The 26,791-nt window shown below is 55.3% G+C and overlaps 1 protein-coding gene across 1 annotated transcript in view; it reads left to right on the top strand.

Moving 5' to 3' along the window:
• Nucleotides 1–26,373, top strand: part of ICE1 (interactor of little elongation complex ELL subunit 1) — a 39,711-nt gene extending 13,338 nt beyond the window's left edge. The window contains exons 11-19 of the mRNA XM_054688513.1: nucleotides 4,628–4,714; nucleotides 4,929–5,329; nucleotides 5,841–10,484; nucleotides 11,334–11,502; nucleotides 14,019–14,179; nucleotides 20,088–20,278; nucleotides 22,086–22,192; nucleotides 22,928–23,026; nucleotides 24,781–26,373. Coding sequence (XP_054544488.1) covers nucleotides 4,628–4,714; nucleotides 4,929–5,329; nucleotides 5,841–10,484; nucleotides 11,334–11,502; nucleotides 14,019–14,179; nucleotides 20,088–20,278; nucleotides 22,086–22,192; nucleotides 22,928–23,026; nucleotides 24,781–24,962 — 6,041 coding nt within the window. The 3' untranslated portion in view covers nucleotides 24,963–26,373. The remainder of the gene's footprint in view (nucleotides 1–4,627; nucleotides 4,715–4,928; nucleotides 5,330–5,840; nucleotides 10,485–11,333; nucleotides 11,503–14,018; nucleotides 14,180–20,087; nucleotides 20,279–22,085; nucleotides 22,193–22,927; nucleotides 23,027–24,780) is intronic.
• Nucleotides 26,374–26,791: the final 418 nt, after the last annotated feature.

Genomic DNA, 26,791 nt, shown 5'->3' with positions numbered 1-26,791 from the left:
GGTTATTTGCTTCCTCTGTGTGTATTTTTCTATCTTTAAAGCACGATGACTTGGCTTGGCCTGCCCTGCCTGGGTTTTATTTGCGAAGTGTCGGCTGACTTAATGTCGGTGTTTTCCTCTCAGTGGCCTTTTGCCTTGTTCTCCCCATGGAAGCAATCAAGCCACTCACACTGTCGCGGGCAAGTGTGGCGTGTCAGAGTCGCCTCTATGTTTCCTTTCTCAGCGTTTCTCTTTTTTGTCTTTTTAAATTCCGAACACAAGCTCATCTTTTCTGAAGTGTAAGGGTTAAACATCTCATGCGTTTGCGTTCCCTGGGCCCTGAGCTGCCATTTATGCCGGTGACAGACACGTAGTTCCTCAATTTTGACTGTGTTCTTTACTCTTGGGTTTGAAATGTGAGACTGAGTGGTCGGCAGTGCTGAGACGGGACCGACAGCCCTTGCTTTCCCAGCTGCGGCCAGCGTCGGGACGGAGTCGTTTCTGGGACAGATGGCTCTGCGGAGGGTGCCAGGCCTTGCTGTTCAAAGCAGAGCCTGCATCCTGTCTTGGTTTCACTGCCTCAGGTAGCATTCTGCATCTGCCCCGTTGCAGAGGGCGACGTTGGCATACCTCTTGCCTCTGCCAAGGAATAAGTGAAGCATTTGGGACTCTGCTGATTACTCAGCTGTGCATTTCATTCTGCAGGACGTCCAGCGCTTTCTCTGGCCAAGACTGCAGGTTTGTGCTTGATGTGGCCTCCACCAGGGCCGCCTGAGCACCACACTTGCCTCTCATGTTCCAGTAAAATGACCGGTGAGAAGCAGCTTTCCTTTATCAGTAAGTTCACCCCCGGAGGAGAAAAGGAAGAGCGTGCAAAGCAGGTGGTGTCTGCTGGTGCTGAGACCGGGGTTACAGAGACAGTCACCGACCCCACAGTAGCTTCCAGGCAGGCGTCCTGCGCCTCCACGCTGTGTCACAGGAGCGATGGGCAGAATGTTGAGTAAGGACTGCAGAGTGTGCCCCTGCTGGGCTCAGGCAGCAGGAACCTGTGGGAAATGGAAGGCGGCATCGGCGACTAGGCAGCAGTGGCTGCAGCGGCCCATGCTAGTTGAGGGCCCCCCGGCCGGCGTGATGGAAGAGGAGGGAGCAGGAGCCCAGCAGGGCCCGACAGCGGGGTCAGAAGGCCCTGTGGGAGAACCTAATTCCAGGTGTGCAGTCGACATCGACCCTGTTCATGAAACATGCCCTTTTGTGGGAAAACGGACACAGTGACTCAGAACAGCTGTTGCAGACTGAACAGAGCAGGAACCCGAGATGTCCCCAGAGCCTACGCGCTGGCCTCGTTGTGGACTGCGCGGAGCCCAAGTGAGCACCCCTGTCTCCGTTGCCCAGGCTTTGAGGTGGAGCGAGCCACTGGCGAAGCAGGCCCAGACTGGTTATTTCAAGTGTGTGTTTCCCCACACACAGCTGGGGAGCCCGCACGGGGCGGGGAGAGTGCTGACTCTCACAGGGAGCCCCACAAGGACCATCTCTGACCTCTTGGAATAGGCGGAGCAGGACCAGAGGCTGCGTGGAAGAAACCTGGGCTTACGCTGTTGTGCTTCTGTGAGGAAAGCTGGAATGTCTTCCTGAGGAGCGTTGAAGATACCCAAACACCCTCCCTGGTGGCACAGGAGGTTAAGCACTGCACAATGAAGCTATCTGCAGCCTCTGCAGCATGAATTTGATTCCCGGCCGGACAGTGAGAAACCCACATGGCGCAGCAGACCTCTACTGTCTCCCCGCTGCTCCCCTCAGCAGTGGATTTCAGTCAGTCTGCCTGTTCTGGTTCCCACTCTGTCTGATGAGTCCTCTCACCCCCCCGCATCTCTGGCCTGTACCCCAGATCTTGTATGCATAAATAAATAAATCTTTAAAAAAAAAAAAAACTATCCAGACACGTGAACCTTTTGTTCCTGACTGGGAAGGCCCAAAGCATGAAGATGGGCGTTTCCCGGTGCATTTGTAAGTACAGCCTTCACTCAGAACCCCACGGAGGTTTGCATGGAAGAGGACAAAACGCCGATGGTGAAGCCTGATCAGGGAGAAGAGGTGTTCAAATTAATAAAACCTTTAAAAAGGAAAAAGCTGAGCAAGATATTAAACAGTTATAAAGCTGTTGTGGTAAAGGATGTGGTCTTCGTGTGGAAACTGACCAGTGGAGTAGAGTGCGCTGCTCAGCTGGATGGGGCTCCTTGCCGCAGCTGAGGAATGAGCCACAGTGAGGATTCCTGCCTGCGTCGTCGCTGGGTTCCAGCAGCTTTTGGGTTTTGGGGGTCAGGTTAGCAGTAATGAGTGCTCAGTTAGGACAGGCATAGCTCTGCCAGTGGCCTCCAGAAGAACAGAAAAGTAACTTTGTTTCTTTTTTTAAAGTTCCTTGTTTGCTGCTTTGGGTACATGTAGTAAGCAGGGGTTCGGTCAGGTCATTTCTGCAAAAGGAGTCATGTGTGGAGCGGCTTTGTAGGTTGACCCTCTGTGCAGATGTGCTGGCCAATCACGGGAGATGGGAACGCAGCGGTGGTGTGTCTCGTGGTGACCTGCCCGGGCCATGGCTCTCGGGCAGGCCAGCGCAGGCTCTCCATGTCTGGGGCTGCCCCCTTGTCCTGGACTTCAAGCCTCCTGTGGCCCTCGTTATTGGGGGTGTCACACTGACGTGCCAGCTTCAGTCGGCCTGTTTCCAAGTAGGTTCCAGCTGACCTGTTTCCAAGTAGGTTGTGACTCCTTGGGGATACTTTGGCTTAAGGGTTGGTGTTTTTAGCCTCTCTGGAACTGGATTAAAGATTGCAGTTTTTTTCAACAAATGCTTCAGATTGAGAACTTAAGTTCAAGAAAAGTGTACTAGAATTGAGGTGTCCTGATATTCCCTCTATTTGTGCTCATTTTTATTTATTTATTTTTTTAGGTTTGTTTATTTATACAAGCAGTGGGTACAGTAAGAAGCGCGGGAGGGTGAGAGAATTCACCAGAGGCAAAGCGGGGAACAGAACAGGCAGACTGACGAAGCACACTGCTGAGGGGAGCAGCGGGCGGCAGGAGAGGTCTGCGCACCATGCGGGACCCTCGCTGGCGGCTGGGGATTGAACCAGCGCTGCAGAGGCTGCAGGCATCTTCACAGCCCAGCGCTCAACCGCTTTGCCACCAGGGGAGGCCCATGTGCTCATTTTTACTTGAATTTTAATTTGTGTGGGTTGTCTTTTGTGTAGATTTGACCAGAAGCTATTCATAGTTACGTTTTTTGAATAATTTTTGCTTTGAAGGGTTTTTTTTTGAAACTTGATGCTTGTAACACAGCTAGACTCACCTTCAGAGCATAGTGTGATGTTCCCATGGCCTGGCCTTACCCACGCCTGCCGCACAGCTACCCTTGGCCTTTCCTCTTCAAATGGTGCTCCTTAGCCATTTTATTTTATTTTTAAATAAAACTCTGAGAACATGAACTTTTTATTTTATTTATTTTTATTTATTTTTAAGATTTATTTATACAAGCACTGGGTATAGTCAGAAGCGCGGGAGGGTGAGAGAATTCACCAGAGCCAAAGTGGGGAGCAGAACAGGCAGACTGACGAAGTACACTGCTGAGGGGAGCAGCGGGCAGCAGGAGAGGTCTGCATGCCATGTGGGACCCTCACCTGGCAGCTGGGGATCGAACCGGCACTGCAGAGGCTGCGGGCAGCTTCGCAGTCCAGTGCTCAACCGCTGCGCCACGGGGGAGGCCCACTCCTTAGCCATTTTAAAGGTCCAAGCCCCTTTGAAAATTTATAAACATTTTAAAGTTTATAAATTTTTTTTAAGTTGTGCTTAATGCCTCTCTATGCACGTCCGCTCACATGAATATCTCCATCTGTGTTTATATACACTCACTTTTGGCTCCCGCCACATTCCTGAGAGCCCTGAAGCCCCAGGCTCCTCACAGCGTGGTCGCTGCACATGGCTTTTCTGAGGCGCACATGACAGGGAGGCTGCTTGGCTCTGTGGGGCGCACAGAGTTGGGGGTCAGGGTTGGCATTGCACCTGTTTTCCTTTCCCGGTATCATATGAGTCTCTGGAAAATGTAGCCCTGGGAGTTGCATATATAAAGGTGGTAAAGATCTTTGACAGCGGGTGGATTAGGTCTTTTGAGCTCCCACCCCTCGCCCCCCTGAAACTCACACCTGTGTTTAGCCTTCACTGTTCCTTTCCATCAACAGCTGGCCAAGACACAGGCAGTGGCTGAATTTCGGGTAGGTGCTTAAGTGCCTAGTTTTCTTTTTTAAAGATTTATTTATGCATTCAAGAACTGGGGTACAGGCTAGAGGTGCAGGGGGTGAGAGGATTCACCAGAGACAGAGTAAGGAGCAGAATAGTCGGATCCAATGAAATCCCCTGCTGAGGGGAGCAGCAGGGAGACAGGAGAGGTCTGCCACGCCATGTGGGTAGCTCCCTGGCCGGGGATTGAACTTGTGTTGCAGAGGCTGCGGATAGCTTCACAGTACTGTGCTTATTAACCCCTTGCGCCACCAGGGAGACCCGTAAGTGTCTAGTTTTCTAAACCCTGGTTTCATAGGCGCATGTTTTGGTTTTGTAGAATCGGCCAAATAACATGATTTTAATACTTTGCTGTTTTTCACAGGAAAAGTAAAACTACTTCTGAAGGAACTCTGGCTCTGCATAAACACGACACACAGACTACCTGGTGAAGGCAGCAGGTGTGTCCCAGGTGAGCAAAACGCTTCCAGAGTATTTCATACCTCAAAGTACCAGTATTTTCCATGGCCTTTATATGCCTGTGCTTTCAGAAGAGGTTGCTTGTCTTTAACAAAATTTCTGCTTGATTGGATTTAACCAATACTGCGAGCATTTAAACTGTTTGAATAATTTATTTTTACGTTTCCTTCATATTGTATGTATTTAGTGTTCCCTTTCCTCCACAGAAATACCTGCCAAAGAAAGCTTGGGCCCCCCAGAGTCCGGGGAGGACCATGTGCCCACCCCGGCAGAAGGCTGCCCTCACGGCTCCGCCGACGTGCAGACATGCCTGGCCGAGCTGTCCATGGAGATCGAGGGCCACTTCTCTGCCTGCAGAGACGCAGAGACGGAGAGGCCCCCGGGAGCAGCGTGCCCTCCCCACCCCCTCTCCCCCACTGACGCCGGGCCCCAAGTCGCCGTGCAGAGAGCCGAGCACGACCGAGCCAACCTCTCGCGTCCCGGCCGCCCTGTCGATGACGACCTTCAAGCTGCAGTGGACTTCTTCAGGCTCCCGCCGCCTCTCCTGTCCCCTGTGCCGTCCCCCCCGCTGGTGTCGCCTCCACTGCTGCCCTCTTCACTTGCACCTGTGAGCTCCGCGCCGAGAACAGAATTACCAAGTGGGCAGTGTCTGTCTTCACATGTTAGTGGCACTGAAAGAACATTCTGGCATGCAGACCAAATTTTGCTAGGGCATAACTAGTGTGAGAACTTACAAGGATACCTGGGCCCGTGGCCGGCACGCGTGGCCCAACTTTACTTTACATCCCAGTTGCATCTGTGTGTGTCTTTACCCATAGCTAAGTGACGTGTTCTGGGGTGCAGCGGTCTGTCCCGAGCGTGGGAAGGAGAGCCTGTAGGAGGCTCTGGTGTGGGCACTCTGGGGCGGTGGCCCCTCTGAGGAGGGGTGCGGCACGTTGACCCCGAGGCTGAGACTCACCTGCCCCGCGATAGACGTTCTGGAGAACGAATCTCCTGTTCCCGGGTGTGCTTTTACAGATGCTCTCGGGAGCCGTGTGCTTTCTGGTAACTGGTCCTTCTGTCTGGCTGGTGGAATTAGTAGCTCAGTTGCTAACTAGTGTGACCTTTTGTTTTGCAAGGAGACCTACTTTGGAGAGTACACGGATTCCAGCGATAACGAGTCGGTGCAACATCGAACTTCTGCCAACTCTGTTTCGGAAGATGACACGGCTGAGTCACGGGATGACATGGGTTTGGCCAGAAGTGAAGAAGGAGGTGCCAGGGAGGACAGGCTGAGGTCACGCGACATCAGCCAGGCACTCGCTACTTCGGAAGCGAGCCAAGTGACCACTCTGGGCTTTGGGACATTCGCAGCCACTCTGAAGTCCTCCCCAGACGAGCTCTCCTTAGCGCCCGGGAGAGCCTGGGCTGCGGCCGCGTTGCTCACGGCGGGTAGCAGGAGGCAGGGCGCGGCGAGGGAGCAGGACAGGGCCGTGCAGACCGATGGCGGGAACGCCTGTGTCGCGGAGCTGTCTGGCAGCCGAGCTCACACGCTGGCCGGGGCTGTGGGGCAGCCACACTTGCGTTCTCTTGGCCGGCGGACCTCAGATGAGCTCACGGGGTGTGGAGGGAAAGCCCTGTCCGGGGTGCCCGGCTCTCCTGAGTCCCGGCTGCCCGAGCAGACCCCGCCCTATGCCGTCTCTGCTGCAGCCACCCTCCAACCGCCGTCCACCCGAATTCAGAGACCCTTGGGAGAGTTGGAAGAGGAGAGAGAAGATGTGCAGGGGTCCCTCGTGGGAGAGTCACCTGAGCCAGAACAAGGTGCAGGTGGCACCATGGACACCACAGGGGTGGGGGATGCCACAGCATCTTCCTCCCCTCCTACCTCAGGGGTGCTGTCTGTTTGCAGCCGGCCCCGCGCCTCCTCTGTCCCTTCTCAGGGAGCCCCTACGGAACCGCCCTGCTCAGAGCCTCAACTGCACAGGCTGGCGCTGTGGGCAGAGCCCCCTAAACGCGACGAAGGGGAGAGGGACCAGGAGATCCTCCAGCCAGCCTGGAGCCCTGGCTTGGCAGCTTTTGACTGCGCTCAGCAGCGTGGCCAGGAGGTCGCAGGTGTGGCAGCCGTGAAGGGCGCAGCCAAAGCCTGCGTGCTGCTTCCGCCACTGTTCACGAGAGCCCTGTGGGAGGGGCGGGGTGCCAGTCAGGCCCCGAGAGCCGAGTTCATGGCAGGCCAGCTGGGTGTCCCCCCGCTAGCCGGGTCCCAGTGCTTGACCAGGAGAGGCCTGGGTCTTGTCGGAATCACGTCCTGGCACCACAGTGGCCTGTTACGGAAGCCTGAAGGAGCCCCGCTGAGGGCGGCCTCCGATCTGGGACAGAAGACCAGCCACCAGCCAGAGGGGCCAGCGCCGTCCTCCCGAAAGAGCTGTGCCGCGGGCAGGCCCATGCATCCCGGGGAGGACAATCCTGTGGGCGTCCAGGCTGCTGCGTCGCTGCTGCCTAACCAGGTGTCGGTCATCACCAAGCAGACAAGACCAGAGCCCACTCCGAGTGCTAGGTCAGAGCCCCCGCAGCTGCCCAGGGGCCAGCCCACCTTGGCCCCAGAAAGTCCTGAGCAGGCGCCTGGGCACATGCCGTCCTTGGTGAGGCATGGAGGACAGACAGAGGCTTCAGCACAGAGGGTCACGGAGGGGGCTGTTACAAAAAGGACTTCACCAGAAGTTTCCACCTCTTGCAGAAAACTAGATTTTGGTTCTCCAAGTAATTCTTCGTGTGGTTCTTCCCCAGAAAATTCTTACGGCTCCCCAAGTAGTAAATTATCTTGCTCTCCTGAAAACATCCCAGTCCAGAAGCAAGAGATGGCCCTGGAAGCGGCAGTGAGGGCAGAGGCCCAGAAGCAGGATCTGTTCCTTTGTGCTACCTCTTCGGAGTCATCCAGAACAGGTGCGGAGAGACTTCTTTCAGCCACAGAAGCGACAGTGCCTGGAGGTTTCCCTGTTGAAGAAAAGACCCAGGCAGACCCAGGCAGGCCTGGTGGTGTGGCCGTGGCCATTTCAGCAACATCTGGCCTGCAGCAGAGCCCGACAGAGGCCCCGCAGCTGCCACTGCAGGCTCCTGTGTCCCCTGAAGGTCCAGGCACCGCAGAACCTGCCTGGTCCTCAGCAGTTGGCAGGAAAGATGAAGCGACACAAGCTGTACCCCAAAGTAGCCTTCCTGGTTCTCTGTTTTCTTACACGGACATTCGGGAGCCAGCGGAAGGCGACACTGAAGTGGAGGAGAGCGAGGCTCCCAGCTGCAGTGAGGGGGAAAATGAGGCGGAAGCCCTGAGGGCTGAGGGGCGGCCTGGAACTGCCCCGGCCGCCACAGCGGAGTCTGCAGCTAGGGATGCTGGCACAGCCGAGCCAGGCTCCGGCTTTGAACTGGGCTCTCTGACCTCCGCCCTGCAGGACTGGGACATAAGCGCGCTGTCTGAGGTGGACGGGCTGTCCACGTCCGAGGTGGTTAGGTTCCTCGAGAGTTGTCAGTTACGAGATTATAGTTCAGCGGACTCTGTTTCAGAATGTTCCAGCAAAGGAACCCTAGGTAAAGAAAGAAGCAGAGAGTTAAAGCTAAGTGAGGCAGTAGGAGAAAAACACAGAAAACACCTCTGGGAAGAGGAAGCCATCGAAGCCTCGGAAGAGGGGGCTGAGTCGGAGGAAGACGACAGTCTCTTCAGGAAGCCAGGTCAGCTGGCGCAGTGCTCTCTGGAGACCCTGGCCAAGGTTCTCACCCAGATTGGACAGGGCCTTCAGGCCACTCACCGGGGGCACTCAGCCCTCTTAACCAGCGTGGCGGCCGACCTCATGGACGAGCAGGGGCACCCTCAGGAAACCTCCAGCGCCTCATCATGCCCTTCAGAGCCAGCCCCGCAAGCAGCCCACTCGGACACTGAGGGCGGTGCTCCCGCGAGTAATAGGGCTGATTCCCAAAACACTCAGAGCAGACCTGGGGGTGACTTGGATGCCCCCAGGCCCACAGACGGTAGAGAGGGGGCCCCTTCGGACGCTGCTGGCTCCAGCCCAGTGGTGGAGCAGGTGGCCCAGCACAGTGCCAGTGGGGAGGCGGGGGCGACATTCCAGTGCCAGGTCTCCACAGTGACCTCTGAGGTCATAAAAGTGCTTCTAAATAAGGATCAGAATTTGGTCATCGAGAAGGGGAACAACTGGACCATCATCAATGGGGTGGCCCTCGTGCCCAGCGTGGACCAGGTGATACTGTGTGACGCTCCTGGCGACGCCCCTGCTGCCCCAGATCAGGAGGGACTGGGAACTGGCTTCACTGCACACACGAAGACCCCCGAGCCCGGCCCTGTGGGCCCTCAGGAGGCGCGGTGTAATGGTGGCTCTGCCCCTGTCCACGGAGAGATTTCCAGCAGCGGCCAGAGTTCCAACTTCGACAAAAGTCGGCTGCGCAACAGGCCCGTCAGGCCCAGCGTGAGGATCAGCTCCCAGATATTCGATCAGGACTTTGAGTCTCCACCTGCTGCGTCCGACCACACTTACTGCAACTCGAAACTGGAGCCCTGTGCCAAAAGTAAGAGGTCAAAGGTTTCCAACAAGGATCAGTCGGGCAAAGCGGCGAAAACTTCAGCCACGGGCAGGGTTGAAACTGACCAGAGGGAAGTTTCAGAGTCACCCTCGGGGGAGAGAGAGCAGACAAAAACTCAGAGAAGCCACAAGCAGACCGTTCTGGCCACCGCGGACACCTCAACCCCCACCGAGGGCCCGGCTGACACGCTCAGTAAAATCCGGCAGGAGGTGGGGCCGCCCCTGCCCCCCTTGCTGGCCCCTCTGATAGCCACGCCCCCCAGGACGCTGCGCTCGGTGTCCCCCCTGATCTCCAGCTCCAGCCCCACCTCGCCTGTCGGCCCACTTTCCCCCTTGTGTGACTTGCCGGCGCCTCCCAGGATGTCAGAAGCCCCAGGGCACCCCTCTCCTCCATGCCCTTCCCCCTCCCCGTCATCCGTCTCTGCCGGGGGGAGGATACTGTCCTCCCCTCTGCAGTTCTGTGCTGCGACCCCGAAGCACGCCGTCCCGGTGCCTGGCCGGCTCCCGCCCCTCGCCGCGGCCCACACTGCTGCGGCAGGGCCCCCGGAGAATTCCGTGAAGATCCTGGACACCATGTACCCCGAGCTGTCGGCCAGGGCCCGCACCCTCAACCTTCTCAAAGGGAACATTCAGCTCACGCGAGGCGCCCCTGCTGACGGTCAGAGCGCGCCCGGGCCAGTCGGCGCCATCACGGGCTTCAAAGCCATCACGCCCACGTCCACCGCCTTCGTGAAGGCCGGGGGCAGCTCTGGCGGGGACAGCGGCCAGGACAGGGCCCGAGACTTGGGGGCCGCCCAACAGGATTCGGGTGGGAAGAGAGTGCTGCCGTCCTCGGCCCCGAGGAGCGCGAAGAGATTGCGCCTGGACAGCTCCCCGGAGCCAGACCCTGGGGCCCCTGGGGCCGAAGGCCTCCACAAGCACGCCCGCAGGAAACTCCCTCCGGCTGAGGCGCCGGCGACAGAGGAGGAGAGCAGTTCCGCCCAGGCCGGCAGCACGGCTCCCCCGCGGCCGCTGAGCCCAAGGGAGACGGTGGAGTCCCACGACAGAGCCATCGCGGATGCGCTGCGCCGCATCGCAGAGGCGCCCTTCGACCTGCTCCCCGTCATCCGGTCCCACGTCTACGTGGGGAACATCTCCAGGAAGCCTGTGATGAGGGACCAGGAGAAAGACGTCGTCCATGAGTTCAGCACGACGAGAAAGGTAGGTGGTGCCGCCGCAACAGCCTGCGCGCCTGGCAGCCCTGACGTGAGAGGTGTGGTCAGGGCCGGGACCCGGAGAGGTGCGCGCATCCGGTACCTTCAACGTCCAAACCCGAGACGCTGTGTCTCCGCGCCTGCCCGCTGCTCCTGGCGCGTGAGGGCTGGAGGGGCGCTCTCCCGAGCTTCTCGGGCCCCTCCCTCGCTGCGGGCAGCGTCACGTCCCAGTGTCGTGAGAACTGGAGCCTCGAGGTTGGCCCACCCTGGTGCCCCCCACCCCGGGTGCCCCCCACCCCGGGTGCTGTGCCACCTTCAGTCACCCGCGCACTCAGCAGAGCTCAATGGATCTGTTTTCCGGCCCCGGGAGTCCTGTCGGGAGGCCGATGAGAGGGTCTGCGTGCACCTCGCTTGGGTTTCTGCCCATTCCTGGAGCCTCCAAGTGGCTCTTGCATGCCCCTTCGGAGAGTGTGAAGGGCCGTTGGGTGCCTCTGGCACTGCGTTCATTCTGCAGTGATTGTATCAGAAATCGCTTGATACATTTTTCCCTGAGCAAAAAAATGGCACCCGGTATTTTAAGATTTAAATGGTGTAAAGCTGGCAAGCACGTTGGAGTTCAGAAAATAGGCGTGAGGAGAGCCCGGGTGGGGCAGCATTACACAGGCATGCGCGCGCGCGCGGGTCATTTCAGTAAAGACCAGAAGGGTCTGGCCTGGTGGTGGCAGGCCCCCCGACCCCCACTTGCAGTGCTGAGGCCCAGCACAGCCTCCCAGGTGGGGCTCGCCTGTCCTCCGCACCCCTCTCCTGGGCTGGAGATAAACAGTGCGTGGCTTTTGTGTTTTGTTTCCCGCCCCAGCACCTGGCAGAGTGCCTGCTCCACTCCATCCTCGCGGAGCTGAGGGCCCAGAAGGCGTCTGTGGAGCACAGCTACGTCCACGCCCTGTGCAGGGTGTACGTGGGCATCTGTCGGCAGCTCGGAGACCTGGAGAGGGCGCGCCTGCTCTGCTACAGCCTGCTCAAGGAGGGTACGTCCCGGCGCCGCTTCTCGTGGGCGACACCTTGCTGCCTGGTGGCCACATCATGCCAGGCTGTGTCTCCGCTGTGTGGCTTATAAGAGGAGTCTACATGGTGGGCACGCATGGGCCTGGCTGCCCCGACCAGGCCTGGGTCTGGTCAGCACAGGGTCCCCGACTGGAATGCGGGGCGGCACATGCGTTTCCACGCCTGAGCTGGACTCGTCCGCTGCCCTTGTCTCAGTCCTGCCCACCTCGACTCGGTTTAGCACATGGAGTAAGGGGCGGCCCTTTAGGAGAGCGACGGTGTCACCAGCGGGAAATGCGAGATCTGAGATGGAGTCCGGAGGCCCCGGAGAGAGGCACCAGAGCGGAGCGGGTGGGGGCGGCCCAGCTCATCACGTCCGATCATCAAGGGAGAAGCGCCAGGTGGCAAGATGCTACTCAGGCGCAGTTGAGTGTCACGGCAGAGTTTCTGGGTCTCGGGGCAGTGCTGATGAGCTTGGAAGTCAGGGTCCTGGATGTGGGGCTCTTCGGGGCACGCACGAGGCTGCTGCATGTCTGCTCCTTCGGTCACTGGCTGAGTCACGCGGGTTAGGGTGTGCCAGCCTTCCGGGATGGCCCGGCGGGTGTGGGAGGGCTGTCGTGAGGCCAGTGAGGACTGTCACACCACACAGGCGTTGGCCTTGGTGGGCTCGTGGAAAGGGACACTCGTGGGCCCCACTTGTGCACAGTGGGGTGCTGGCCCTTCTGAAAGATGCACCCACCCTCGCTTCCTTTGTGCCACAGGGCTCTGTCTCTGGCCTCGCCACTGTCTCCCCCCCTTTTTTTTTAAGATTTATTTTTATACAAGAGCTGGGGTACAGACCAGAGGCACCGGAGGGTGAGAGGATTCACCAGAGACAGAGCGGGGAGCAGAACAGGCAGACTGATGAAATACACTGCTGAGGGGAGCAGCGGGGAGACGGGAGAGGTCTGTTTGCCATGTGGGTTGCTCCAAGGCCGTCCAGGAATCGAACCCGCTCTGTAGAGGCTGCGGACAGCCACACAGCACGGCACTCAACCCGCTGCGCCACCGGGGAGGCCCCTCACCACTTTATGTCACGTCACCCGCCCTCTGTCACCCTGCATCCCCTATTCGCCTCTCTTTTCCTTCGTGACACTTGGCTGCGTGCTCTCTCCGGCCAGGGGCTGGTTGTCTGGGCCCTGCCGTATCCCCGCCCCCAGGAAGAGGCGTCATCGTCTGTCCCTGAGTGTTGAGCAAGTAACCTGTGCTGTGGAGGGTGGGTGGAGAGCGAAGGGGTCAGGAAGATGCTTGTCCATGTGACTTTTGAACTTGGGGTGTGGAGCTGTGAGAGAGCCCATCGCCGAGGCGTGAGGGAGCAGTTCCAGGTGGAGGGGCAGACGTATGGGGTCCTGTGACGGCAGGAAAGTGCCGGAAAGCGTAGACTTTAAACATGCAGGTGAGAGCAGTGTAGCAGGTCACCCGCCCTCGAGACATGCTGGAGGTCAGTGGAGAACAGTGCAGGTGTCGTGTGCCACAGGGGCTGTGCAGCCACGTGTTGCAGCGCCGGGCAGTTTGCTCTAAAGTTATAGCATCTGCTCACCGTCACAGGGACTTCACTCCCAGGCACTTGTTCAACAAGCAGGTGTTTCCTGGTGTAGACTGGGCCTCAGGTCCCGAGCATCCTGACTCAGAAAAGCCTGCGACTGGAAACTGGCCATGAGCAGGGGATCGGAGCCAGCATGGTCGCCGGCGTGGGGCAGGCTCCTGGGGTGCCAGCCGTAGACCGCAGGCCCGTGCACGCATACGAGGGCCGGAGCTTACTGGGGGCAGCCCGACGGAGCGTGTCTGCTGCAGGGACCAGCAGCACGCTCGAGGAAAGTGGCCGGATGTGACAGTAGGCAGACTTGTGGTCTCTTGGGGGCCAAACTCCCAGAAGAGCAGGGGCTGGGCGGGAACGTTCTGGATGTCGATGGTGGTCAGTTGCAGTTGTGCAAGCTGTGTGCTCTCCCAGAGTGGGTGGGCTTCCTTAAGTGTAAGCTCTGCCTCCATTGAGTCGGTTTACAGACAAGCCAGTGTGGGAGGAGGCAGTGAAAGGATATCAGCCATGACTTATATAAAGACCAGCTCTTCAGCTCGAAAGCATCGCATGCTCTGAGTTTTCTCTGGTAAAAGCTGAAGAGCCACAGCGCTGGCAGCCCAGAGGTGGGGGGGGGCTTCAGCGGGGGCGTCTGCGTCTCCACGCATGTGGCGCTCCCTGCCCCATGTCAGAGCATGCCTATTCGCGCTTCTGATAATGGAAGGGAGGCTGCTGGGGAGCACCCGTGAGGCTGGGGAGGGGTGGGGGTGCCGTGCGGGGAGAAGTAGACTTCGCGGTGACTGAGGCCGGGCCTCCCCCAGCCACCCCATCTCTGCCCAGGAGGCCTCACCAGGCACAATTGAAATCATGAAAATTTGTTCTTAGTTTGTCATTTAATTGCTTGATCAGATATGAAGGTTTATTATCTTGTTTTCTTTCTTGTAGATTTTCCAGAGTCAGAGAAATTGACTCTCTTCATTGCGAACATGTGGCACGAGGTCTTCCTCTCCCAGTCGGTGGTCAGCACGGCCATGCAGCTGGTCGCCAGGCAGCGCGCCAAGGGCGAGGTCCTGAACTGTCTGCGCGCCTTCCTCAGCTGGGAGAAGGTGAGCGCCCGTCTCGCGCTGCCGCCCGTGCCCCCACTCTGTCCTTGTTTGTTTCCCATTTGTTTCCTGTCACTTCATAGGCGCTTTGGAGATCCGGCTTTGTGTTGGGTCCTTTCCAGTGGCCGGTGGCCTCACTGACGTGCTGTTTTTATTGACTGCGTGAGACAGTCCGTGAAGAGTCGTGGGTCTGTGTGCAGTGTCCAGGTTTCATTGGTGCTGATTGTGGCCCATGGGAGTCAGGCATGTGGGTGCGTGGCGTGGCGTGATGTGACGTGGTGTGGTATGAGCGCTTGCTCCTGGGCTGTCCTGGGAGCTGGAAAGGCTGTGTCCTGGCCCCTTCCCGCGAGGCTCTTTCTGCCTCTGCTGTCTACGCTTCACTTTCCAGTTGATGGAATTTATTCTAAGGACTTTGTTTCCGTGTGTTTTTTTTATTATTTTCGTTAGTAGTGGACGTGCTAATAGAGTGTCTAGGTTGGAATTTTAGCCACAGCTGCTATTGAGGGCGGGAGACTGGAGGCTTAACTGCCGGAAAGGGAGGGCTGGGGGTCAGTAGGGACTCACTTTTAGTTTGTTCTCTTTTTTGTAATGTCTGTGTATTAGTTGCCCCTTTAAAAATATTCTCCTGGCTTTATGCATGTGGTAGGATTCTATGTGCCATTTTGCTTTCCTTTTTGCTACATTTTGATGGCAATATTTGTTAGACCTTTGTTTTCTGTAAAGGTAAAGGGAAGGGCTGTTGGTGGGCAGAAGTTAGGGAAGTTATAAGGGAAGAAGTCTGTCATCTCCTTCCAGCGAGCCTCTGGACAGACCGGGGTGTCTTCCTGTGCAGGGCCATCGACTTAACTCAGTCACTTACTCAGAAGAGACTCCACCCCTGGGGTGGGGGTCAGCCACACCACATACCCTCCCCCCCAGGTTACCTGCCCCCCCACCACCGAGCAGGAGGCAGACTCCTTGGCCTTCCGGATGAGGCCACATATGTTGATGTGATGATAAAAGACATTATTGACAAAGAAAGTAGAATTTTAATAAATGTGTTAGCCATTTATATCAAATCAAAAATATTAAAAAAGGAGATACTTAGTGGAAAAATACCATTATAATACTCGACTTCCAAGTTTTCTGTTACAGGATTCAGCAGATCTGATAGGCAAAGACGAATAAAGACACAATGGAATCCAATAACGTGAACATTAAACTCAATAAAATGCGTATTTTTTTTTTTTTTTTTAAAGATTTATTTTTATTTATTTATACAAGCACTGGGTACAGTCAGAAGCGCGGGAGGGTGAGAGAATTCACCAGAGCCAGAGCGGGGAGCAGAGCAGGCAGAAGGACCGAAGCACACTGCTGAGGGGAGCAGCGGGCAGCAGGAGAGGTCTGCGCGCCATGTGGGACCCTCCTCCGGTGGCTGGGGAGCAGCCGGGGATCGAACCGGTGCTGCAGAGGCCGCGGGCAGCTTCGCAACCCAGCGCTCAACCACTGCGCCACCAGGGAGGCCCTAAAATGCGTATTTTTTTCATGTTTATGGTGTATTTGCAAAAGCTAGTCTGGCAGTGGACACGTGAAAACTTTAATTTTAAAAAAGTAAAGGTTCTACATTCAGAATCCTCAAGTGATAGTCAGTAAAATTACATATTACTAATTCAGAGATTCCTTAACAAGTTTTTGGGTACTAAGATACCCAGTTCTAGTTCTTCTAGTTCATCTGGGACCAAAATGAATCTCAAAAGTAAAACTGCAGCCTTTTAGAGGAAACCCTTCATACAAGGATCTCTAGTTGTGGGGGCTGGGGGTGGTTATATTCATTAAAATGGTTTAAGTGTCTTGATTATTAAAATAATTTAAGTTTACTGAAGAGAAGAAATCTAAAAAAGGAATAATTTAAAAGATAATAGTAAGTAAAGAACAAAAAACAGTAGGAAAAAGCCGTTGCGTTTAAATTGAAATTGATGTCATTTTTGTGGAGTTGTGGGGTCTTTGGGGTCACTCTGGGAAGGGTTTCACCAGAGCTCCCATTTCAGCGGCACGCGGCGAGTTTCCCAGGCGAGTTTCTCCATGAGACAGAGACGTTAGTTATATATAAAGAGCAGGTTTATTAGGGAAAGGGAATGGGACAGGTTTTGCTAAGAGAGGCCTGCATGGTTGCAGGCAGGCGGCCTTGAGGAGAGCTGCCTCCGCTGAGGGAGGTCAGTGAAGAGAAGTCCCAGCAGGTACAGATCACGGGCAGGCAGGAGGCTGCTGCCCTGCAGAGGGAGAGAGTTGGTGAAAGGAAGCACCTGCACAGTCACAGGTGGGCAGTGGGAGTGCTGCCCGCGCCTGTGCAGAGACTGCCCTGATCTAGTCCTTTTCTCTTTGGGAGGGTCACTCCTCGGTGGAGTGGCTGCTGGCTGCTGATGTTGGGTAACAGGCAACACTAGGAAGGGATCAGAGATTCCAGGGTGGGCCCAATCTCCATATCTTTACCCTCAAGCCTGTGCTCCACTCCCTATAGCATCTGATCCTGCTTGGGTCTCAGGCCTTGTGACAAGGCTCTGGTGCCTAAGGGTCACGACCTCTACAGCTGGGTTAATGGTCCTGTTATTCCCCTCGACCCCCACCTCCTCGTGTGAGTCAGGCTTTAGTCTTGTGAGGCCTCCTTTCCAGTCTTTCTGTTCTTGTCCTCCATCAAAATCACCGTCAAAAGCAGAGACACAGTTGAGAGGAATGGGAAGCTAGGAAAGCAACGCCACGTGAGATTGCAGACGGATGGAGAAGGTGTCTCACGGCTGCGGGATGGAGAGTGCGAGACCCTGCCTGCATCTCTGCAGTGGCACAATTGGAAACGGTGATTTCTTAGCAAAATTAAAGTGATCAAAATGGACGTGAATCAGCACGTGAATCAGCCCTGCGTGGCTGGTGAGCACAGAGGCGGAGGAGGTTGCCGAAGATCAGCTTTCGGCAGAATGTCGGGTCAGGCGTCCCTGAGAGGATGAGACGGCCTAGGCGAAACTTAAGGGCTGAGGGGCAGGGGAGAGAGGCAGACACAGACACTCTTATTTTGGGGTAAGCGTCTCCTGCTGAGGGTCTCAGGGGGTCTTTATTTATACGTTAAGGCGAGTGATGGGATGACATCATCCTCTGCACAGACGCAAAACAAAAACAATTAGTACATTCCTTTCCCATAGACATTTTGGCGCCTACGTCTTTTTGAGAAAAGAAATGACCTTAAAAGTTAATAGATAATTGAAATTTAGACTCATTATTTCAGCCTAAACAACTACCTAGGTCAGCTGACAGTCCTTGGCACCGCCCTATGGCCAAGGCTACAGTATCAGGAGACTCTGCTATCTATATGGCCTGCAGCTAGAGACCAGTTGCTTTCCGGTAATCAGTTGTTGGAACTTTTTTCTACCTAGAAACTCCTAGTGTAATCAACTTCGTGATTCCTTACAAGCTTCTCTACGTAACTTCCATTTGAGGAATACTATGACCAGCTCTGGGTTGCTTATCAGACATGCTCTTGCACAATAGTTATTTCCCATTGTCAAATGAGCCAAATTATTCAGTGTTTAATTGTCAAGCAAGTAATTTTCCATGTCATGTGCTTACAATATTCATATACATATAATTTATTGCCCAATGTATATTCCATAAGGTTTTTTCTTTTTATGACCAAGAACAAAACCCAAAGGGATGTTTAATCTTCAGCCCCACAGTGTGAGGCTCTTTTCTTAGCTGCTTGCCAGTGTCTTACCTGGCTAGGGCAGCAAGGCCCCCTGCAGTATTTCCCCCCTTTTTTTGTTTTTGGTCATTATCTGTATAATTTTTAACTCAATTTGTAGTTGTGTAATAGCACGGAAAAGTAATTTAATAAACAATGGGAAGAGAAGTAGCTTAAGCATGGTGACAAGCAAAATGGTACCAATAGTAATAAATGATGGGAACCAGGCGGCCTTAGTGGTGTAGTGCTGCAAAGAAGCCAGGAAGGAATCAGCAACTTCGGCAGGAGTGGAAGAGGAGACATGAGCTAAACTAGTTGCCTTAATATCTTTCTGCAAAGCGGTAAGGTCCAGGGAAACGTTTGTGTTATCCCATACACCCAGTAAATGATTTTTGACATTGTTTCATGGAATAGAAGAAGAATTATAAACGTGGAGTAACACAGATCCATTTATAATCAGAGTGACATTTAGTGGTCAAGTGAGTTTTGATATGCTGAATTTGATTACCATTATGCAAAAGTGTTTCCTGGAGAACATTTAAACAAGTCTTAACATTTTTTATCTAAGAGCATAAATACCAAAATCATCATACCAGTGTTCCTCTAGATCTACAGGCAGTATAACACAAGGAGGCTGATAGACTTTTAAAAAGACAATCTGTCTGCATTATCCCGAGCACTATTACATCAACAAGGAAGGTTTCACACGAGGGACTAGAGGGAGGCGTGTTGCTGAGCAGCGTGGCAGAAGTTGGTGACGAAGTCGCACTGGTCTATGACTGGTCTATGACTCCTCAAGTCGCAGTCGGCGAAGAGGAGGAACCAAGGCGTCAGATTAGCCTGTCGGGGATCCAGATGGGTGAACCAGTGTCCTGTAGAAAAGCACACGCATAGCCTTGCCCCCAGGTTAGTAAAGGATTGGGCCCTTTCCAGGAACCCGATACCAGATCTTTCCACATAACCAGTGGTTTTGGCTTGGGCTAGAGGACTTAAATGTGAACACACAAGGTGATATGACATAGTGGTCAAAATGTAGCGCACGAAATCACGGAGACGCCGCCTGAACCTTGTCTGACCGTCAGTCCATTTTTCTTTTGACAAGATTGAAAACTCCGTTTATTTTTAGTAACAAAATCCAATTAAATAATAATATAAGAAAATTATACTATTTTTTAAGGAGGCATTTAGATGTAGAAATTATAAGTAAAACAGTAGACAATAATGGAGTAAGGAATCCAGGGTATCAACATAATCTGTAAATTAAAGACAAAAATCCATGAGGTTATTTCTCAAACAGAAATACAGGAGAATTTCCTGAACATAACACTGTTGGTTAACAAGATCCCAGCAGTGCTATCCGCAGGTCTGTAAACCATTTTCTGTTAAAACCAGGAGCTGGGGTTCCTGCCGCCGCCGGGAAGGGAGCACTTCCCCGGGCTGACCTCTCAAGGGCGGCTCCACCTCCGAGTCTTCCCAGGGAGTCTTCACCTGCGTGTACCTGTAGGGCTCCTGTGTGTACCAGAGACCCCATGATTTAATTGATACTCAGTTTTAAAGTCGTAGATTCTTAGACCCATCTCGAAGGTATGGGCAGCTTAGAAAGCTAGACCTTTCCACAAAGGGTCGGACGATGGTGCCCTGCGTTGCTAACCCAAGACGCCCAACGCTGACACCCACGGACTGGGGCGCAGTGTTCTCAGCACTGTCCACTGAGCCTGAGCTGCAGGTGACCCAGTCCAGCGGGGCGGGCATCTTCTCAGCAGTAGGACGGAGCCACTGCCAGCACATCCGGGACCCTGCACAGAGATCAGAGCACGCACAAGTGTGAAAGGAGTCAGACCGATCCAGCCTCAGCCGGGGCAGGCGGACTCATTTCTTGGGTCAGGAAGATGACAGAATGTAGAAAACCTTTTAAGATTGATTTTTCTTACTACAACTTGCTTTAGAATACTAATTCTGGATTGCAAGTCATTTCTCTCCCACATGGCTGGATCTTGCACCCCCTTGGAGTTCTCTGTTCCCCCGCCGGCGGCCATTCTGTCATCACTTTGGAGCAAGTATCACGACTAAGATCGATGCAGTTTCTTCCTCAAACTTGCAAGGTGTCCTTGAAAACTGAGTGCCCGTGGGGCCAATGTCTGTTCGCTCTGCGCTCGCTCACGCTGAGATTGGACTTTAATCTGCTGCTTTTGTCCCCTTTGCTAGAATGCTCCTGTCGATGTTGGCTTCATGGTTTCCAAGCTGCTTTTGACCATACAGTTGTGTCCAAAAACAGAATTTCAGTCCAGCGAAAGATTCGGTGAAGACCTGAGCGATGCCACATGGGAGTACATATTTGCCATCGACCTGCTCTGCTGCCACCAGAAGTGGGTCTGGACACACGACAACATCGTGAGGTAACAGGTGTCACAGCGTCGCTGGGCATCTGCGCGGTGGTTGCTGGTTGTGTTGGGATCTTGTTTATTGTCGACGTGACTGGGCCGGGACTCAGAAAGGGTGTTTGATCAGATGAGACGAGATGATGAAAGTCCCCTTCGAGTGCGTGTTCCTGGTGCACATCTTGCCTTATTTTTGCGCGGCGGCATCCGTCCTCGCTGTGTTCCTCACTACCCTCCCGTCCCGGGAGTCTCTGGTCTCCTGCAGGAGGACCTCGGGCTCAGGGTGCCCAGCCCGAGCACGGTGCCCATGCGGGGCTCTCCGCCAGCGCGGGGAGTGACACAAAACGGCCATTCTCACCGGCGCGGCAGGGGTCCTGGGAGAGCTAAAACCGAGCTGACCCTTCAGGGCATGCACTTGGTGATGCGGTCACTTCCTCCATGCCCGGAACCCTGGCACTAGTGTGTCCTGGGGAAATAAGAAAATAATCGTTTTCTGTAGATCTTCGTTTTCTTGGACCCCCTGACTGAGAGAGACGGGGTTTTTAAGGGATATGTGCTATTAAAGGATTCACTGAAGGTTTGGTAGTCCGTCCCCTTGAGATGCCTGAGGAGTATAGTCTGTGGTGTTGTGTTCTACCATCTGCCCCTCGTAGCCAGGGAGAGATCATGCATAGATGTCAGGCGCCAAGGAGCTGGAGCTGAGCTTTGGTCGGCCTGAGTGAGCAGACAGGCCATCTGAAACAGGTGACTCTGGGGGGTCTTGTGTCCTGACTGTACAGTCACTGAGTGAGAAAGTGTCAGAGCAGCGTGTCCAGCGTGGTCTGTGTGAGTGCCAACTGGAGATGCAGGCCTGGGGCTTGGCTCCGGAAGCCCCTGGGTGCAGCGGTGTCGTGGCAGAGCGCTTGCGCTTGGGCCTCCAGCGCAACTCATGGACAGGCCACATCCTCAGCCTCTTCCTGGCTCTTTTTGGGAACCCAGGGGCCCTTAGGTGCCAGTGACGGCATGACACCGGGTGGAGCTGGTTCAAGGGACTTGGTCGCGGACCCCACGTGGGTGGCGAGGACAGAGCCTTGACTGTGGGCTCTGCATGCGCCAGTCCAGACTCTGAGTCCCAGGTCCTGTGGCTGCTCTCACCCTGTCTCGCGCGCGCACGCACGCACGCACACACACGCACATGCAGAAGTGTGGGAAGGAAGCGCCCCTGTAGGAGTCTGAGTTATCTCAGGGGGTGTTATTGGAGGTGTTTCTAGCGTATGTTTTTCTTTATCTGTGTTTAACGGTTCTGCTTTAGAAATGCCACGTGAGAAGTAAATACATGTTTGAAAGATGGGGAAGCCAGTAGGATCGGGCACCATTTTTAGCCAGCAGGAAGTTTCTTTCATCCCGCTGATATTTGGTTTGATTATGTCCTTCAGCCTTGGCCGTTGACAGAACACAGCCTGTCAGTCCTGCTCCTCCCAAGTAAGCAGCAGGGCTGGTTTCCATCTGGAGGGCCCACGTCAAGGGCCAGACACTGAGCCCAGCTTTGTGACGTGGGGATGTCGTTCGCTGCATGGAAAGCCAGGCAGTGAGGCAACAGGAGGCTGGAGATGCAGGCCTGGGGCTTGGCTCTGGAAGCCGCTGGTTGCAGCGGTGTCGGGGCAGAGCACTTGCGCTAGGGCCTCCAGCACAACTCATGGACAGGCCACATCCTCAGACTTTCTTCCATACTTGTCTGTCTCCCAGGGACCATTTTAAAGTTCCTAACATCTGAACAATGGTAAACATGCACGCTTTCCTGCGCCTGTGTGTGTGTATAAACATGTGGGTCTGTGTCATTTTGCAGTAAGGAGCTGTGGCCTGTAATGGATAAGTGGATAAAATACAGGAAAGGACACGCGAACATCGCATATACTCCTGATGTCATCATAGCGTCAGTACTCAGGCTGATCGGTGAGTCGTCTCCTTGTGCAGCTTCTTCCTGCGACGTGCTGTCTTGCTCAGGGACTCTGTACAGGAATGTGTTGACTGAGACGTAATGACTGCGTCTGCAGCTGACCGAACAGACACTTTCTGCATTTAGTTCATTTTTCTTACTCCATACTCTTTCTCATAGCTTTGTCCCTCCTTGTCAGAGATTAAAACCTATGTTACTACTTTTTTTAAAAAGATTTGTTGATTTATGCATACAAGAGCTGGGGTGTAGGCCAGAGGTGTGGCGGGGAGAGCTTCCACCAGAGAGAGTGGGGAGCAGAACAGACAGATCTCCTGAGTTGCACTTGCTGAGGGGAGCAGCAGGCGAGACAGGAGAGGTCTGCTGTGCCACATGGGTCAGCTCTCTGGCCGGGGATTGAACTCGTGTTGCAGAGGCTACGGATAGCTTCATAGTGCTGAGGCTCAACTCTTTGTACCACCAGGGAGGCCCCCTGTTACATTTTATTTATATTTTGACTCTTAGATGCTGATACTAATACCATGCATTTAACATGCGCCCCGGCAGAGGTGGCTGTGGGGTGCAGGCTCCCTCCTGGCTCAGCGGTGCCTTTCACGCCTGCCCGTCAGCTCACTGTGCTTCCAGAACTGGGTGCTAGTTTCGTTTGATTTTCCTCTTAGCTGAATACTGAAATATAAATCACTATTTAACCCAAGATGTTTACATTTTGGCTTATTTCCTCTCCCCTCCCCCAGGTCGGTTAGGCCAATTGGGTTTGAAGGAAGGATTTCCGTCTGCTGTGAAAAACATTAGCTCGGTCATTGGCATGTTCATACAGCATGCCCAGGACGAAGGTAAGGCTTCCGTTGGTGCTGTCTCCACAGCACGTGCGTGCGTCTTCCTGGACCTGTGTTGAGCCCTTCAGGCTGCCTTGCCCCACGTGCTTCCCTGCCTCGTGGGCGAGGAGCGAGCAGGACACGAGAGGCCGCCCATGGGGTGTGGGGGGTGGTTTAAGGCCACCGTTAGACTCCCCGTTGGCCCGCGGCTCGGGAAGCGGGACTTCCCCTCCAGGTGCTGGCGGGCTGTCCAGAGAGTCTGCACTGTCCACACGCTGCGGGTGACCGCCCATGAGGGATGGTGGCAGCTGCTGTGTCGCAAGGTCACATGTATGAGGCAGGGCCCGTGAAGTGCCAGGGATTGCACTTTGGCATCGAGAGGACTTAGAACTTGGAAGCTGGCGGCAAGTCTGCAGAATGGATTGCCATCAGTCACGCGCCTCACACCACGTAACTTTACGTGGCCCCCTTCTTTGTGGGGGATGTTTACTCATCTCTCCTTGTTAGCTTTTCCGGTGTCCATAGTCAAACAACTTCCTGTCAGAAACTCAGCCATACCCGAACGCTGCCTAATGTCCCTGACTCTTAAGACTGGCTCACCTTTCGGGGTGCAGCCTGTGTGGCGCTCAGGGAGACGAGTTGGAAGGTTCTTCCTCTGAAGTAGATTATTAGGCTTTAGGATTGCTGGTAAGGTGATGTGCGTCCTCCTAAGAGGATGCCTCTCCCGCTGTCTGGAGTGCGTGTTAGCACGAGAGTGCTCTGAAGAGTGGCCAGGGGGCTGTCTTGGCCTCAGACGGGGTTGGGCAGCTCCTAGAATTAGCTAGAAGCAGTAGGCCCCTGCGGAGGAAGCAGAGACGCCCCCTCTGCCCGCCAGGGCTCAGCGTCTGGCTAGGCCCTTCCCCAGGTGCACTCAGAGGTCCCAGGGTGACCTGGCCTTGACGTGGTCAGGAGGAAACAAAGCCCCGAGAGAGAGTCCTCTGCGGAGGCCAGGGCTGCCCGCCGCCTCTCCCGCTCGCTGGCGTGACTTCACAGCACGGTCGGCGTCAGCCCGTGTCTGCCCTGCCCTCGCCTCTGCTTCCCCGCGGGCCTGAGCTGGCGGAGACAGTGATGGCGGACGCTTCTGTTCTGCCTGCATCTGCAGCATCGGCATCTGAATGTGGGTTTTGTGGAGTTGCTCATCTGCTTTACACAGGAGCTGGCTCTTGGGGGGGCACAGAAGAATCTGAAATACGAAGTAATCAAAGTTTAATGAAATGCTGAAATAAGCTAAGTCATGTGTGAATAAAACTTCAGTAAAAGTTAACTAGATTTAACGTAGTTAGATATTTAACAGAGGACATAAATTTCACAAGAAAGGCTGGTGGTGAGCGTGGGCGGTGCAGCGAGTCTGTGGGTGGAGCTGGCGTGGCCCCACAGCCTCCTGTGTCTCCTGGCGTTTCCTTTTCCACGGCCCAGGTGGCCGCTTCTCTGGTGGCCGTTCCATGAACACTCGAATTGGCAGCGTGGCCCCCAGAACTGCCGGGGGAGCCGGCCACTGGTCACACACCGGTGTCCCGGCCGGCCCCGGAGCCCCGCGACTCCCTCCTGCCCTCTGGGTTTTGTCTCTGCTCTCACATGCACGCGGGGGGGTCTTCCGTGTTGTCATGGGGTGGCTTTCACACCTGTTCTCACTGCTGCCAGAGCGTCTTCTTGTTGACTGACCTCTAGTAGATCGCAGCGTTCGGAAGAACAGTTCTCTTCTCGAGCGCGCGCTGACGTGAGGACTCTTGCAGATATCCCGTGGGGCGTGCAGCTGGCGGCCGTGTACGCGCTCTGCGACCTGAGTCCCAGCAACCCCGCCGAGGTGTCCGCCATCCTGGAAGCCTGGTGCAAGGCCGCCGCCCACAGCGTGCCGCCCGCCGTCCTGGGCGGCCTGGAGGAAGTCCGCTCCCTGTGTGCAGAAGACCTCGGCTAGGCCTCGGGCCTGCCCCAGAGAAGTGCCTTTGCCCGAGTCCAGTGTGACGGACGGTCTGCGCTCGGGTGCTGGGATGACGGCGGCTCCCCGGGGCGTGGGGCCGCTGCAGGCGGGGCGGGGGAGGCCGTGAGCAGCTCCCCCAAACCACGTACATTTCACTTAGGACGCGTGAGCCTGGATGCGCGGCTTGTGTTACTGTGTCTTGGTCAAACACAAAAACTTGAATTTAGCCCTTTTTTTGCTGCAGAAAGTGTCCTTTTAGTCGCTTTTTTAATTCAGTGGCTTTTTATAATGAATTTAATATAAGAACATCGTTGATTTGAGTCCTGAACTAATTTTGGATGTTGCACTCAAGTGACTGACGAGGAGGGATCACATTGACTAAACACAACCTGATGACCTTCTGTGGGCGTAGCTACAAGTGTCTCTGGGGTGTGGCGCACAGCCCTCTGGGCAGACGCGGGGAGCCAGGTGCCACCGCCCGCCCGTGCAGCTCCCGCCCGCGGGTGCTCCGCTGCCGGCAGGGGCGGGGGGCGAGGCCGGCGGGGTCTGGGCCCGTCCTCAGGGCAGTGCTGAAACACGCCTCACGTGGGGTGACGCTCCGCTTGCGGGATTTTAGTGCTTGTACATAGAAAACGGGTTCAGTAGCTCACGATGGTTCTGATTTTTCTCATTCATCATTTCTTAAAACTTGTATGTGTTTTTTATAATAAAAAATAAAATAAGCCGTGAACGTGAACGTGTTTGTTCTGACCGGTGAAGACTGACGTGTGGCTTCTGCGCCAACCAGAGGTGCCGGCCGGAACCCAGAGGGCGCTGTGCCCTGGCAGCCCCTGATGTGTGTAGGCGCGGCTGCCACCTTGGAGAGTCACGTCTCCCTCCCCAGGCCTGTTCTCAGGCAACCGCAGCAAGTTTTCATGGCGATCTAGGACTAGCTCCCTGTCGCCCTCGGGCAGCGGTCTGTCGGTGTGTTTCTTCCCTCTGCTGGGCCGCACCTGGCTGTGCTGCTGGCATCCTCGGAACCCTGCACGGTGGCGCTCACCCAGTCAGCGACGCCTGGTGAGGGGGCCGGCGGGCACGGCCTCTGTCGGTCAGGCAGGGCCCTCTGCAGGTGGTGAGTAAGCGAGGGCCTGAAGCAGGCACAGGAGGCCCCGTGGCCAGGGGGCCCGTGGGGTCGGCGCTTGCATGCTCTGGGAGGGGGCTGTGCAGAGCCCCTGGGACTCTAAGCAGGGGTGTCACAGGAGGGGTGAGGGTGGCAGCCTGAGCCCCAGAATCCAGAGGCGTCCAAGAGGGAACCAGACCTGACACGCCCCTCCCTAACAGTGCGGGCATCCTCAGAAACGCCCAAGCCCGTGCAGGTGGATGCCCAGGAAGCTGCAGTTGGGGGTGCCCACGGGGTCAGAGCAGGGCAGGCGTGCCCCCCTCCACGCAGGGAGCGGCGCCCCTCCCCGAAGCCCTGGGAGGGTGCCAGCCTCGGTGGGAGTGAGGCCTGTCCTTTCAGGCGGCAGCAGAGCAGAAGACAGGATTTTTCAGGCATACGCGCTTGACCTTCCTTGGTTTGTGTTTTCAGAAGCTGCACTTTCCTGCCTGTCCCCTCCTGGCCGTTTTCTAGAACATTCCGTGCATCTTGCTGTGCATCAAGCCCTTTGTTCAGTGTTGAGGAAATAGGTTTTCTGAATTTCATTGCCAATTTGAAATGCATCACTTTAATTTCCAAGTAGGAACACTGGCAAACTGCAGTCCGAAGAGCTCCAGAAACGCTGCGCTGATGCCTTTCCGGGCTCTCTGCAGACGCCCCCGTTTTTAATGCACTCGCGCAAAGAGCAGTT

This window comes from Talpa occidentalis, unplaced genomic scaffold, assembly GCF_014898055.3.
Source record: "Talpa occidentalis isolate TD23 unplaced genomic scaffold, MPIMG_talOcc4v2.1 talOcc4.6, whole genome shotgun sequence".
Taxonomy (NCBI): domain Eukaryota; kingdom Metazoa; phylum Chordata; class Mammalia; order Eulipotyphla; family Talpidae; genus Talpa; species Talpa occidentalis.
Note: the sequence above shows the minus strand (reverse complement) of the source record. Positions and strands in the feature narration are given on the sequence as shown.